General features: G+C 37.3%; 1 protein-coding gene across 2 annotated transcripts in view; it reads left to right on the forward strand.

Annotated features, from left to right (window-relative positions):
• Positions 1–12,767, forward strand: part of DDHD1 (DDHD domain containing 1) — a 54,928-nt gene that overhangs the window by 18,112 nt on the left and 24,049 nt on the right. Inside the window, exons 3-4 of one of the 2 annotated variants that reach the window (XM_070749319.1) lie at positions 9,228–9,329; positions 11,578–11,706. In XM_070749319.1, the coding sequence (XP_070605420.1) occupies positions 9,228–9,329; positions 11,578–11,706 (231 nt within the window). The remainder of the gene's footprint in view (positions 1–9,227; positions 9,330–11,577; positions 11,707–12,767) is intronic. The other variant, XM_070749320.1, reaches the window with a different exon arrangement.

Raw genomic sequence — 12,767 nt, forward strand, 5'->3', positions numbered from 1 at the left:
TAATTTTTATATACTATATATTGCTAATCAACTATTAGGAGAAATGAAGAAAGACGAGACCAAATTCTACTCCTACTTCTGAAATGTTATTCAGAAATGCTATTTCTGAAATTGCATTCTAAAATGCAATTTTGAAAATGCAACCTTGCATAACTCTGCAGGTGCTCTGGGAGAAGTAAACTTTGTCTCTGTTCAACTGGAGGTATGAATAATAAAAAAAGTTGTTCTGTGATGTAATGTCCACAGTTGAAAGGCATCACTTTAATGGGACAGGAATAGGGAACTTTTATATTAGTTTTAAAAATTATCATGTTCTTTTATTCTTTCATTATTAGCCTTTGAATCAGTCTTGACTCCAGTAAAACTGCTTGGACTAGTCTTTGCGTTTTCCTTGCAAGATTTTCAGAAGTGCTTTGCTATTGCCTTTTTAATAATACTTTTATAATCCTTTTCTTTTATCGTATTGATTATGTGCTATCAAGTCAGTGTTGACTCTTTAGCATTTAGACTTATATACTGCTTCACAGTGCTTTATAGCCTTCTCTAAGCAGTTCACAGTGCAAGCATATTGCCCCCAACAATCTGGGTCCTCATTTTACCCACTTCGGAAGGATAGAAGGCTGAGTCTACCTTGAGGCTACTGAGATTCGATCTGCCAAACTACTGGCAGTTGGTGATCAGCAGAAGTAGCTTGCAGTACTGCACTCTAACCACTGTGCAACTAAAGTTCTTACTAGACTTAATAGCCACATACATTTTCTCCAGGAAGGTCTGTCCCTATTCTGATCCTTTAGATCTTTCCAATGGTGCACCAACCCTAACTCCATGTTGCTGCTTATCTTTCTTTCCTCTTACCTTTCTTTGCATCTCTTCCACTGTCTCCCACTGTTACAAAATTCTCCAGAAAGCTACATCTTCACAAAATATGTCCAAAGTACAGTAGGATAATTTGAGCCTAAGGACATAAGAACATAAGAAGAGCCATGCTGAATCAGGCCAAAGCCCATCAAGTCCAGCAATCTGTGTCACACAGTGGCCCACCAATTGTCCTTGGGGATCTTGAGCAGAAGGAGAAGGCAAGACCCTCCCTTTCCTCTGATTCCCAACAAATGGTACTCAAGGGAATCCTGCCTGCCTCAACCAGCATAGAGGCAGCTCATGGACATCCATTTCAATAACCACTGATACACTTGGCATCCATGAATCTGTCTAATCCTGCCTTGAAGCTCGCAAGGCTGACAGCTGTCACGACCTCTTCTGGAAGTGAATTCCATAAACCAATGACCCTCTGGGTGTCACGACCTCTTCTGGAAGTGAATTCCATAAACCAATGACCCTCTGGGTGAAGAAATTTTTCCCTTGATTTGTGCTAGACATTTGTGCTTTGAATGAGAACTCTGGATTCAGTTGTTCTATGATCCAGTGGTTGTTAATGTAACCTTTCTCAATAAAGTGCAGTATAATAACGTAGCATTAGTTTCCTAATTGCGTCTAACAAGGCACAAAGCCTGAGGCTAGCTCATATACACTGCTCAAAAAAATAAAGGGAATACTTAAACAACACAATATAACTCCAAGTAAATCAAACTTCTGTGAAATCAAATTGTCCACTTAGGAAGCCACACTGATTGACAATCAACTTCACATGCTGTTGTGCACATTCAACTTTGTACAGAACAAAGTATTCAGTGAGAATATTTCATTCATTCAGATCTAGGATGTGTTATTTGAGTGTTCCCTTTATTTTTTTTGAGCAGTATATTTTAAAACTATCTTTAAATGATTTTAAAGGCACAAATAAACAAATGCACAAAAGCTTCCATAACTATATGATGACAATTTGTTTATATATTGAAAAATGTATGAGGCCGCCAATCTCTCACAGTGACTCTGGGTGGCTTACAAGCAGTAAAAAAAATGCGCACACACTAAGCTGGTGACAACACACAGTCAGACGAACCACTTGATGGGCTCCAATCCACTCTGGGTTCCTCAGATCCACTGGCAAAATCAAGTGTCCAGGGCCTTAAGAATATAAAAGTAGGAGCCAGTCTAATTTCTGCAGAGATGATATTGCAAATGGAGGGAGCCACTATGGAGAATGACCCTTTTTAGGTCCCAACAGATGTACCTTCTTAGGGGATAGGACCTGCAACATTGCCTCCCTGCTCTAGTGGGTCAAATGGATGTAAGCATCAGGGTAACACAGAGTTAGATTTTGCTGCCCGTAAAGCTTGCTGGATAAATCCCAAATTGGCCAGCAGATTTATCACTATGTTTTCTTTGATTCTTGAGGTTAGGAAGAATAAAATAAAATAAAACATTTTAAAAATACTTCCTTTTTGTATTGGGTGATCTTTTTATCCACCACCAGGACAGCAAAGCTATTTGAGACTTCATTAAATCTGTTGCAGTCTGACTGCAATCAACTTACTGTATCACAGCTTTGATCCTCACTTGCAAGCAATAGAATAGCTGCTGGGCAATTTTTAAGGTGATTTAATCCATAAAAATAGAAGCACAAGAGACAGTTTCTATTTTTTTTTCTGCAAAAATTGAATTGGTTCAGCACTTAGCAAAGTCTATGAGTGCTATTAATTTTGCCAGCTACCTATTATTTTACCTATTGTACAAATTGAACCATAAACTACTAGGAGTAGAAGATACCACATGTTTCTTTCTGTACAGCTTAAGAATCTTCTTTTGCTTGCTTGTTTGTTTGTTTGTTTGTTTGTTTGTTTGTTTGTTTATTGGTTTTATATGTCACCCTTCTCCGAGGACTTGGGGCGGCTTACAACATATAAAAACAACCAATACAAAGAAATAAATTGTTATTAAAATGGCAGGGGATTTTTTTACATTGTAAGATAGGAAAAGCATTTGATCTTATCCCTCCTTTTCTGATTGTATACAGTCAGCATAAAGGATACTGGTAAGCTTTAATGCTCTTCGCCCAGAGTTAATAGTTAATCAGTGCTGGGAATGCTGCCAACACCGTTTCCTGCTCTTTGCTACTGCATGTGTAGCCGTAAAGTCCTTCATATTATTTGGCATTAGTTTGGCTTATTGTGTAATCTAGGGCAAAGCTACATATTACAGTATATAAATAGTGCAGTTTGGTAGCGTTGCAGCCCACCAGCAGAGCTGGCAGTAGAGTCGGACAGTGAGGAGGTTGGGGAGGAACATTGGCCAGTCCTGGAGTCTGGGGATGGCTCGACGACGACAGTTCTGCATCAGAGGCAGAGAGAGGGTCAAGGCCGTCTGGTAGTTATCAGCTGCCTCCAGAGCTAGACAACAGTGAGGCAGAGGAACAAGCAGGAAGAGGAAGATTGTGACCCCGCTGTATAGAGCGCTGGTGAGACCACATTTGGATTACTGTGTTCAGTTCTGGAGACCTCACCTACAAAAAGATATTGACAAAATTGGACGGGTCCAAAGACGGGCTACAAAAATGGTGGAAGGTCTTAAGCATAAAACGTATCAGGAAAGACTTCATGAACTCAATCTGTATAATCTGGAGGACAGAAGGGAAAGGGGGGGGACATGATCGAAACATTTGAATATGTTAAAGTGTTAAATAAGGTTCAGGAGGGAAGTGTTTTTAATAGGAAAGTGAACACAAGGACAAGGGGGCACAATCTGAGGTTAGTTGGGGGAAAGATCAGAAGCAACGTGAGAATATTATTTTACTGAAAGAGTAGTAGATGCTTGGAACAAACTTCCAACAGACGTGGTTGGTAAATCCACAGTAACTGAATATAAATATGCCTGGGATAAACATATATCCATCCTAAGATAAAATACAGGAAATTGTATAAGGGCAGACTAGATGGACCATGGGGTCTTTTTCTGCCGTCAATCTTCTATGTTTCTATAAACAGTTAAAGTCTGTTCCCAGTGTGCGCATGCACAAAGCTATCCCAAAAAAAGAAAGAATAGCTAAGAAATCACGGTCAAGTTCGGAATAAAGCCACAGGTAGACGCTGAATTGCCTCTCCCATAGGAAATAAAAGAGGAGTGAAAGGGGAGTAAGCCTTTGCAGGAAACAATTAGGTGTTCAATCATTCGGTTCAGGTGTGTGAAGATCTGTCTGTGAATCTTAGAGACTCTGTGCCAAGTCTTTCCTTCCACAGTACTATGTTAGGAAAACATTAACATGGCAGCTTTCCAAGCTAGATAAGGTCTGCGGTCATAAATTGAAAGACTGTTTGCCAGGCCTTTGCTGAATGTGAATGAGAGGAATTCACATTCGTTTAATAAAAGGGTTTTGTCGGGACCAGAATTTTGATTCGTGCTTTCTGGGGAAGCCTAGGTAGAACAGGTATAACCTATATAGCATTTTTCTTACCAGTTTTTCCCCAATTTTATAATAATTCTATTGAGTTTCACAATTGTTTGCATGGAACTCAAGCTTATCTTCCCTGTTAAATAGCAGCAGGGATAGGTTGAAGATTCACATTAGATACATAATATAGGAGAAAGGAGCTTAAAAATAAGTATTAGCATGCATATTGATACTAGAGGTAATATGGTAATTATTTATTTATTTATTTATTTATTTATTTATTTATTTATTTATTTATTATTAATCTAATTTATATGCCGCCCAGCTCCTCAAGGACTTTGGGCAGCTTACAACAAATAAAAACAATATTTAAAAGAACAATTAAAAGAAATAATTACAAAGCCCTACTAAAAGCCATACATATCTTTCAATATCTGTCATGGCCGGATCTAGATGGTACCTCATTTGGTCAACGATCCCAGGCCTACCAGAAAAGCCTGATTTTTACAGATTTGCAGAAGGCCAGTATGGTGGGGAGGTATGGATCCACGGGGAAAGCTGGTTCCAGAGAGCCGGATCCGCCCCAGAGAAGGCCCTTCCCTGCCAGTTGGCCTTGTTTGGTTGATGGGACCTGGAGAAGGCCAGCCCTATGGGCCATTATCAGTCGCTGGGTTTCTTGCCAAAGCAGGGGGTTGGATTAGAAGACCTCCAAGGTCCCTTCCAACTTTGTTAAATTAAATCTGGCTTCCTCATTGACTTTGCTTGTCAGAAGGTCGTAAAAGGTAGCCACAAACCTTTGGACATTGCAGCCATCATAAATATATGCCACTTGCCAAGTGTATGAATTTTGATCATGTGACTATGGAGATATTGCAGTACAGTAGTTGTAAGTGTAAAAACTGCCATCATGTTTTTCAGTGCCATTCTAATTTATAAAGGTCACTAAACAAATGATTGTAAATTGAGGATTATCTATAAATATTCCTCCTGAACTAGAATGAGGACAAGGACAAGGTTACAACTTATGTGTGGGCATAATTATGGCTTTGTAATTCAGTAATTATTATTATTATTATTTATTTTTAAATCATTAAATTTTATGCCACTTATCTCTATAATGGGCTCTAAGACAAGGAAAAAAATACTGCTATTTGTTCTTAATACAACTTGATCCTTGGAATAATATGAGGTGCATCAAGTTATCAACCATAAAGAATTAACTTGCAGCATGCGTTATATCTTAGTACAAGAGAACAACCAGAACTTTTATTGTTGTGAAGATATCTGATGGAAGTATTCATAAATTTACTGCAGTTTACTCATTTTGTCCCACTTGTCAAAGTTTTCTTACCCGTGCTGGTTATATATGTTAACCCTCTCAGATAGATCAGATAGGAAATATACTGTAACAAGATGAACTACCTCTACTTTATTGTAGAGCTACATAATTTTGAAAGTCTGAAAGTACAAAACTCTCACCATCACTTTTAACAGTCTGATTAGTTAGGGTAGGTCCTTCTTAAGTTTCTTTCTCTGATCATTAAGCCACCGGGGACTCCTTGTGTTGTGAGTGGTCCACGTCCGGCTCAGCTGGTCACGGATTTCAAGGACCAGGAGATGGTAGAGTATTGCCATCTGAGTCTGAGAGTGAGGAGAAATCAGGGACTGAGGGCTCACAAGAGACTGCAGAACCTCCAGTTAGGGTATTGTCTGAGTCAGAGGACGATGGGGATTTTGATTATCAGGAACCCCTATTTGATGCAAGAATAAGGAGGATGAGATCTAGACAGGAATATCTCTCTAGAAGGGTCATTGGAGTTGAATATCTCTATGGGACATTTGGCCACACCCTGGCAGTATATAAGACAAGGCTGATAGGAAAAGGAGGTGTGGAAAAACAACATTTGCAATGGAAACCAGAGCCTGGGGGCTGAGAGCTTTTCCTATTCTCCTGAATTTTCAATTCCTTGCTTATGATTACTTCTGAATCGGAGTTTAATTGGGTCTTTATTCCTGATAATTGATCCGGCCAGACAGAACACCTTGCTTGTCTGATTGTCTCCTAGACAGCATCTCTTTTCATCCTTCATATCATATCTAGAATCCATTTAAGCATTGATGTAGAAAAAAAATTGTATAAATTCATATATAATTAATAGAAAAGATCTAAATATTTTTGAAGGAAATGTCAGAAATGACTGAAGGCTTTACTAATGTAGAATTTACTATTACCATTTTTAAAGGACATTTTCCAGATATTAGCAATAATTTATTCATTTTGTACCCAAGGTAGAATCTCTTTGTTTTTATTTTCAGTTTTGTATGAAGGTAACTGTAATGTAATGTTATTTGCAGGTTGCTCATTTTAAAGGATTAGAATGAATCCAGCCCAAATTACTTACTATTTATTTTATTTAACTATATATAGTGCCCAACTCTAATCACTGAGCAGTTTACAAATAACAAGGAACAAGGTCTTTCTAGGCTGTTGGAAATCCTACCAGTAAAGGGGCATCCAGATTTAAGGAAAACTTTGTGCTGTTACAGAAAAAGGTGGCATATTTAATCAAAGAAATCTGCAACATACCAATCCTGACAGATTGAATTGGCTGGGTCAATATTTGTGGGGGCAGGTACTCCCTCAAATAACCAGCATCTATGCTATGTAAGGCTTTCTAGCTAACAGCCAGCATTTTGAATCAACCCTAGGAGCAAATTGGCAACCAGTGCAGGATGGCAAGTTCTTGTTGGCCTTCTGTCTAAGCAATTGGAAACTTGCCTGTTTTGTGAAGGAGTAGATTGCATCTGCTCCCTGCCTTTTAAATTCTTGATTTATGACCCTTTTTTTTAAAAAACCCACAATCCTCTCTATTAGTGTTTTATTCATAATAACGTATAATATTTCATTTGACTTTTAAAATCATTTAAATAAATATCATATTGAATTATAATCTAGGAAAACCCAGAATACAAACAAATAAGAACAAGGGTGATAAAAATTAAAATGGAGCAATAAATTTCTAAATCACTTGAAGAATAAAAAGCAAAACATACAAATATAAATACCCCATTCCACCCCTAACAACAACAACAACAACAACAATAATAATAATAATAATAATAATTTATTGGATTTGTATGCCGCCCCTCTCGGTAGACTTGGTGAACAAAGTTCTTGTGACATAAGGAAGGGAAGTACTATATATTAGATGAAAAATGCAAGATCTTTGCTGTCTAGACTCTGAGAACAAACACAGAGAAAACATATTTTTTTAAAAAAATATATGTTCCCTCAATGTTCGCTTCTAGATTCTATAATGAGATGGAGTCTCCCATGATATTCTGCATTTTGCACAATTCACCCTCCAGTTTCCAATTGCCTGGCTAATTTTTCAGACTTTGAACAATGGGAAGTTGGTAAACTACCAGAGATTTTACAACATGATTGATTGCCCAGTTAAATAGATAGGAAATCAGTATTCAAAGTTAACATTAACATCTTATCCTAGAATTTCTGAGAGTCATCACTCTTCCCCTTTGTTTCTCCATTAATTATTATTCTGGGCCTAAAGCAGAAACTTCTACAAGGACTTTTATATGCCAACTTCCCTGTTTAAAGGATAATCTTTCACAAAGAATTCTCTGTGTCATGCCAACCACAGCAAAATGGAAAAATAGGCACAATGGTGTATCGTCAGTAGTCGCTGATTGGAAGGAGTTGAGATAGAATAAATACCGTACAATGAACATTTCTCTCTAAGGAGAGCACTGGATCTGCATTAGTGGTTCAAACTTTCATTATATATATAATTGCCTTTTGGAAATTCTGAAAATGATTACTGAGCACTCTGATAGGAGGGAGTCACGTCTATATAGAAATCGTTATTTTGGTGCTACTAATTAGTTGCAGCTACCCTCTTCTCTGATCATTCAGGGGTTTGGACAACATTATCCCATATCTTAATTTATTGTTTTCTTAATTAGATCAGTTGGGCCCAGTAAATGCACCACCACATCAAATTCTTAGTAACCTATGGCTTTTGGTTTTGTTTTGGTTTCAAACAGAGACTTCCAAACTGATGCTCAGTTTTTTTTAAAAATTGTCACATTTTGTCTTTCAAGTGAGCTTGACTCCCTGTTTGAATGCCCGCTGACCTTGGTGGTGCTTATTGTTCTCCTGTTTCTTAGGTGGGCCACAGCTGCTTCCTCTTCATTCCTAACTTGCCACTTGTGAGATACCTCAGCATTCATTCACCTTGTGATGTCCCTTCCTACACTGAACAGCACTGGCATCTACCTGTAGGGGGTAAGGTAAGTCCATCAAACTACAGCACAGTAATCTTCAGGGGTTTCACTTTTTTCAATATCCTCATTGAATAGCTTGGAAGCTTAAAATGAGTATTGAAAGCATCACAGTGGATGTGCATTTACCACCACAGGGAAACTCCAGTGCTGTTCAGGAATGGAAGTCTTGTTAATAGATAATGCATGTTGGGAATTTCCTGTGTTTCTTTCAAGAGTTGGAAAGCTACCAGTGGTCTCTTCCCTTCCCTTGTTTTTAGCCATCTTTTTAGGCTGCCTAATATCCCGAGCCTATATTACAGAGTTGTGCTTTATAATCCCAGTAAAATTGCTGACTGGTATATCTATGACTTCACAGGTGATGGATGAACCCATTCATTGTTTCATTGCATATCTGTTGTTTCTCTGCTCTTTAAACAGAATCTTACTTGTATCAAAAGGAGCAAGTAAGGACAATTATTATTTATTTACATATTTAATTAGTTCCTCATTAAATCAATGTTTTGTTTTTTTGCAAGCATTTATCCATAGTATTTTTATTCTGTTTTCTGTGTTCATTAGTTTTATGATAGTTCCCTATCCAACCCAATTATGAACCTTCTCAAAAGTTCACTTTGAAGCTCGGTCTTTTTACTTTTAGTTGTCAACTATCTACCTACCTTCTCCCTCCATTCTCTGTTCAAATGGAGAGGATATAAGGAGAATGCAGAGGCAACAGGGGTTAAACGCAAGTGGTCTGAAGGTACAGTAAGTCACAGATTTGTGTTCTTGTCTTCTCCTTGTGTAGGAAGCTTTACACTGTAGCTAGCACTGTAGAGCATTTAGATAACCAAATGCTTTCCCCTCTGCACAATTTTGATATTTTCTGATTCCAAAACAAAACAAAAAAGGAGACATTGTGGGTCTTAATGAGACCATCTGTGCTTTGCTGCTTATAAAGAAAATTAGAAGCTGCCAGTGCTTTAACGAAATATACTAACAATTAATTAAAATTCTAAAATATTTTGTACATTATTTACTTAACATAAACATTGGCCATGGAATACCCTCCACTTCCCCCCTCTCCCCAAAAGGGCAAGGTTTTTATAAACCCTGTCCGGGGAATGATTTGTTTAATAGTTGTTTACTGAAAATTGATATGGATAGTAATTAAATGCCTGTTCAGCTATAAAAGTACAGTAGTTGGATACATTTAATACAATTGTTTTGATTAAACCTGACAAACCTAATTATTTTACACAATGTTGAAGTGAATTAATGTAAGAGATTTAAAAAGTGAGGAGGAAGAGAAATGGATATTGGGCCAAATATTTTGCCCTTAGGTATCACCGAAATACAAGTTCATTGCTCTTCTTTGCTCATTTGCATCTTTTAAGATTTTTTTGTCAACACTTTTCACTAAATAAAAACAGTGCTCTCATTCTCAAAAAGGAAGTAAATTCTTAAAGCATAAGGAAAATAGTAAAGTATCCTATCTTTTCACCATGGACTCATAAGAAACTAATTACTGTTTAAACAACCATAAGTTTTGTCAGTCTTCATGCTTATTACAGATCAAGTAAAATAACATTGGGAAGAGTCATGAATGTTTGGGCTTGTTCTTACAATGGACATTCTTGCATACCTCTTTGGCAGCTTTCTGATTCTTTACATATATTTTAACCAAAAAAAATCAGAGCTGTGCTCAACGTGCATATTTGGCCTGAGAAATAATTTCTGAAAATCCATTTTAAGGTGTGGACTTAATCATCTTATTGTTGATCAGCAACATGTATATATGTATGCATCTCTATGTATATATCCTGAATTTATTCCTACAACTCAAGGTAAGAGTTGATGAGTTAATGACCTGTAGGGTAATTCCACACCTCTGAGGAAACCCTTGGTGGATCTTAGTGAAATTAGAATATTTAACTCATGACATTTAATGTTTCAGGTCAAAGATTTTTACTCTGTAGGCTAAATGTACTTAAGAAAGAAGTGCATTTTTGAAAAAGATCCAATAGCAGTTGAATGTAGAAGTTAGAAATCGCTAATAGCGTTGAAATGCTATGCCACTTCTTATGTTCTCCTCCCAAAACTTCTACTGTTTAGAAAGAATAAAATATGAAACGGATGGGAGTCAACCTGCTTTTTTATATAACATTTAATTTACCACATCATAATGTATTATCTTAGGTTTATCATCAAGCAGCATATATGTGACAATGGCTAAAATATGTGTACCTTTTCAAGCACAATTTTCTTTTGCTCCAAAAACCATTCATGTGAATAACTTGTCTCTTCAACAGATGTGTCATCTTGTTTGTCTTTGTACTATCATGGGAATCTTTAGTAGTGTATAAGTATTTTAAACTCCTAGATGATGGCATTAGAATTCTGAGAACTGCAGACAGCTAACACTTACTTAGGGAACAGCAGAAGGACCAAATATTCCCTATTTTAAATAATAAATGCAGGGTAGAACGTTAAGTGCTGAATATTTTTATGTGAACTGAATAATCTCATCTTCACTTATATTCAGAAAGTGTATACGCTACACATTCTTTATTTACCTGTTCAGATGAAAATTACCTAGCTGGAAGTTCACCGAACTAACTCACAACAAATTATTAAAATCAAAATAAGCGTAGTAAGGTTACAGTACTTAAACAAAAGCAGTGAAGTAAGTGATAAAAATGGAATACAGAGTTTATAGGGACAAGAATTCTTTAAGTACGATTAACAAAAAAAATATCCCCATGTTTTTGAGCTTTTAGAAAAAAATGAATCAATCTTACCGGACTTAGTTGTCCTTTTAAAACATTAGTGACTACAAATGGGTTTTAATTATTCACCATTTGATATTTGGGTAACATGTTAATATGTAATATCGATACCCTTGTTTTTGTGTTTCCTTCTCCCGGTTGATTGCTATGCCTAGTTCTGGAAAAGATGCAGTTCCTGTTTTATTTTATTTTTTTAATTAAATACCCTTTTTTTTGCTTCAGCTGTTCATAGTTTGAAGCTGAGTCGTAACCATGTGGATTGGCACAGTGTTGAGGAGGTATATCTGTATAGTGATGCAACAACTTCAAAAATTGCAAGAACAGTCTCGCAGAAGCTAGGTTTTTCTAAAGGTAAAACTAATTGGAGTTTTGTGTGCATTATCAAAATATACTTGCTGAACATATTGTATGATTCTGTGAAAAATAGGAAAATGATCTGGTTATTTTTCTGAACTGTACTTAATGATGATCCTGTGCTACTCAGAAAGGAACTATAAAATTAGTGTTCTAACCTACTAACCTACAGTGATACAATCGGTTGCTTTTTTTCTGACAAATGTTTGTGATAAAGGGATTGTTTTAACCATAATATAGCTGACATCTCCGAAATCTAAGATAAACAAACATACAGTATTTTGATATATAATATTATTCATTCATAGCAGCTATGTTTCTTTTGTAAACCAAAGGCTTGCATGACTTTTCTCCGTACTGAAGGAGCGGGTCCAGCAGTCACATGGGTTGCTCATGTCCAATCCGGTGGAACTGAGCCTAGTATTAAAAAAGCTTGCCGGATCCGCCCCTTCCCCAGAATTCGCTCAGTTCGCATATCCTGCGGTTGTATTGTGATAGCTCGTTCAACATACTAACACCTTCCCTTCGATCCTTTTCTTCAAAAGTAGTAAGATTTGTTTTATCATTATTATTTACTTGCACTAATAGCGCCAGCCGTTTGCGGCTCGGCTTTTTTCCTTTGGAGAAGTTGCGGTTTCGTTTTTCCCCCGGCGGTTTTGCCGGTTACGATTCCTGCGGCCGCTTGTGGATTCTTCTAATCCCTTGGCCTGGAGGTCCTGGTGCAAGTATTAATCTATTGAATTATTGATATTTTATTGTATACAAAATATTTAAGGGCTTAAGAAATACCTCCTGCGGAGTGAGACGCCTTCTAGTCTCCTGGACTTAGTCGATCGCTTCCCCTTTAAGAAATTTTACGGAGCGATTTTTTCGGCGCGAAGGCCTTCGCGCCCTTTTTAAATCTAGGCCTCTCGTGTTGGCCTCCTGCCAGCCGCGTAGGCCTCAGTCCACCGCGTGGATCCCGGAGCGGGCCTTGGGGGTCCCAGGCTAAATTCTCCACCGGCTAAGCCTCCAACCAGAGTGCCTTGGTTTACTTAATTATAAAGTTTAGGGAGGCT

The sequence above is a fragment of the Erythrolamprus reginae genome, chromosome 1 (assembly GCF_031021105.1).
Source record: "Erythrolamprus reginae isolate rEryReg1 chromosome 1, rEryReg1.hap1, whole genome shotgun sequence".
In the NCBI taxonomy this organism is placed as follows: domain Eukaryota; kingdom Metazoa; phylum Chordata; class Lepidosauria; order Squamata; family Dipsadidae; genus Erythrolamprus; species Erythrolamprus reginae.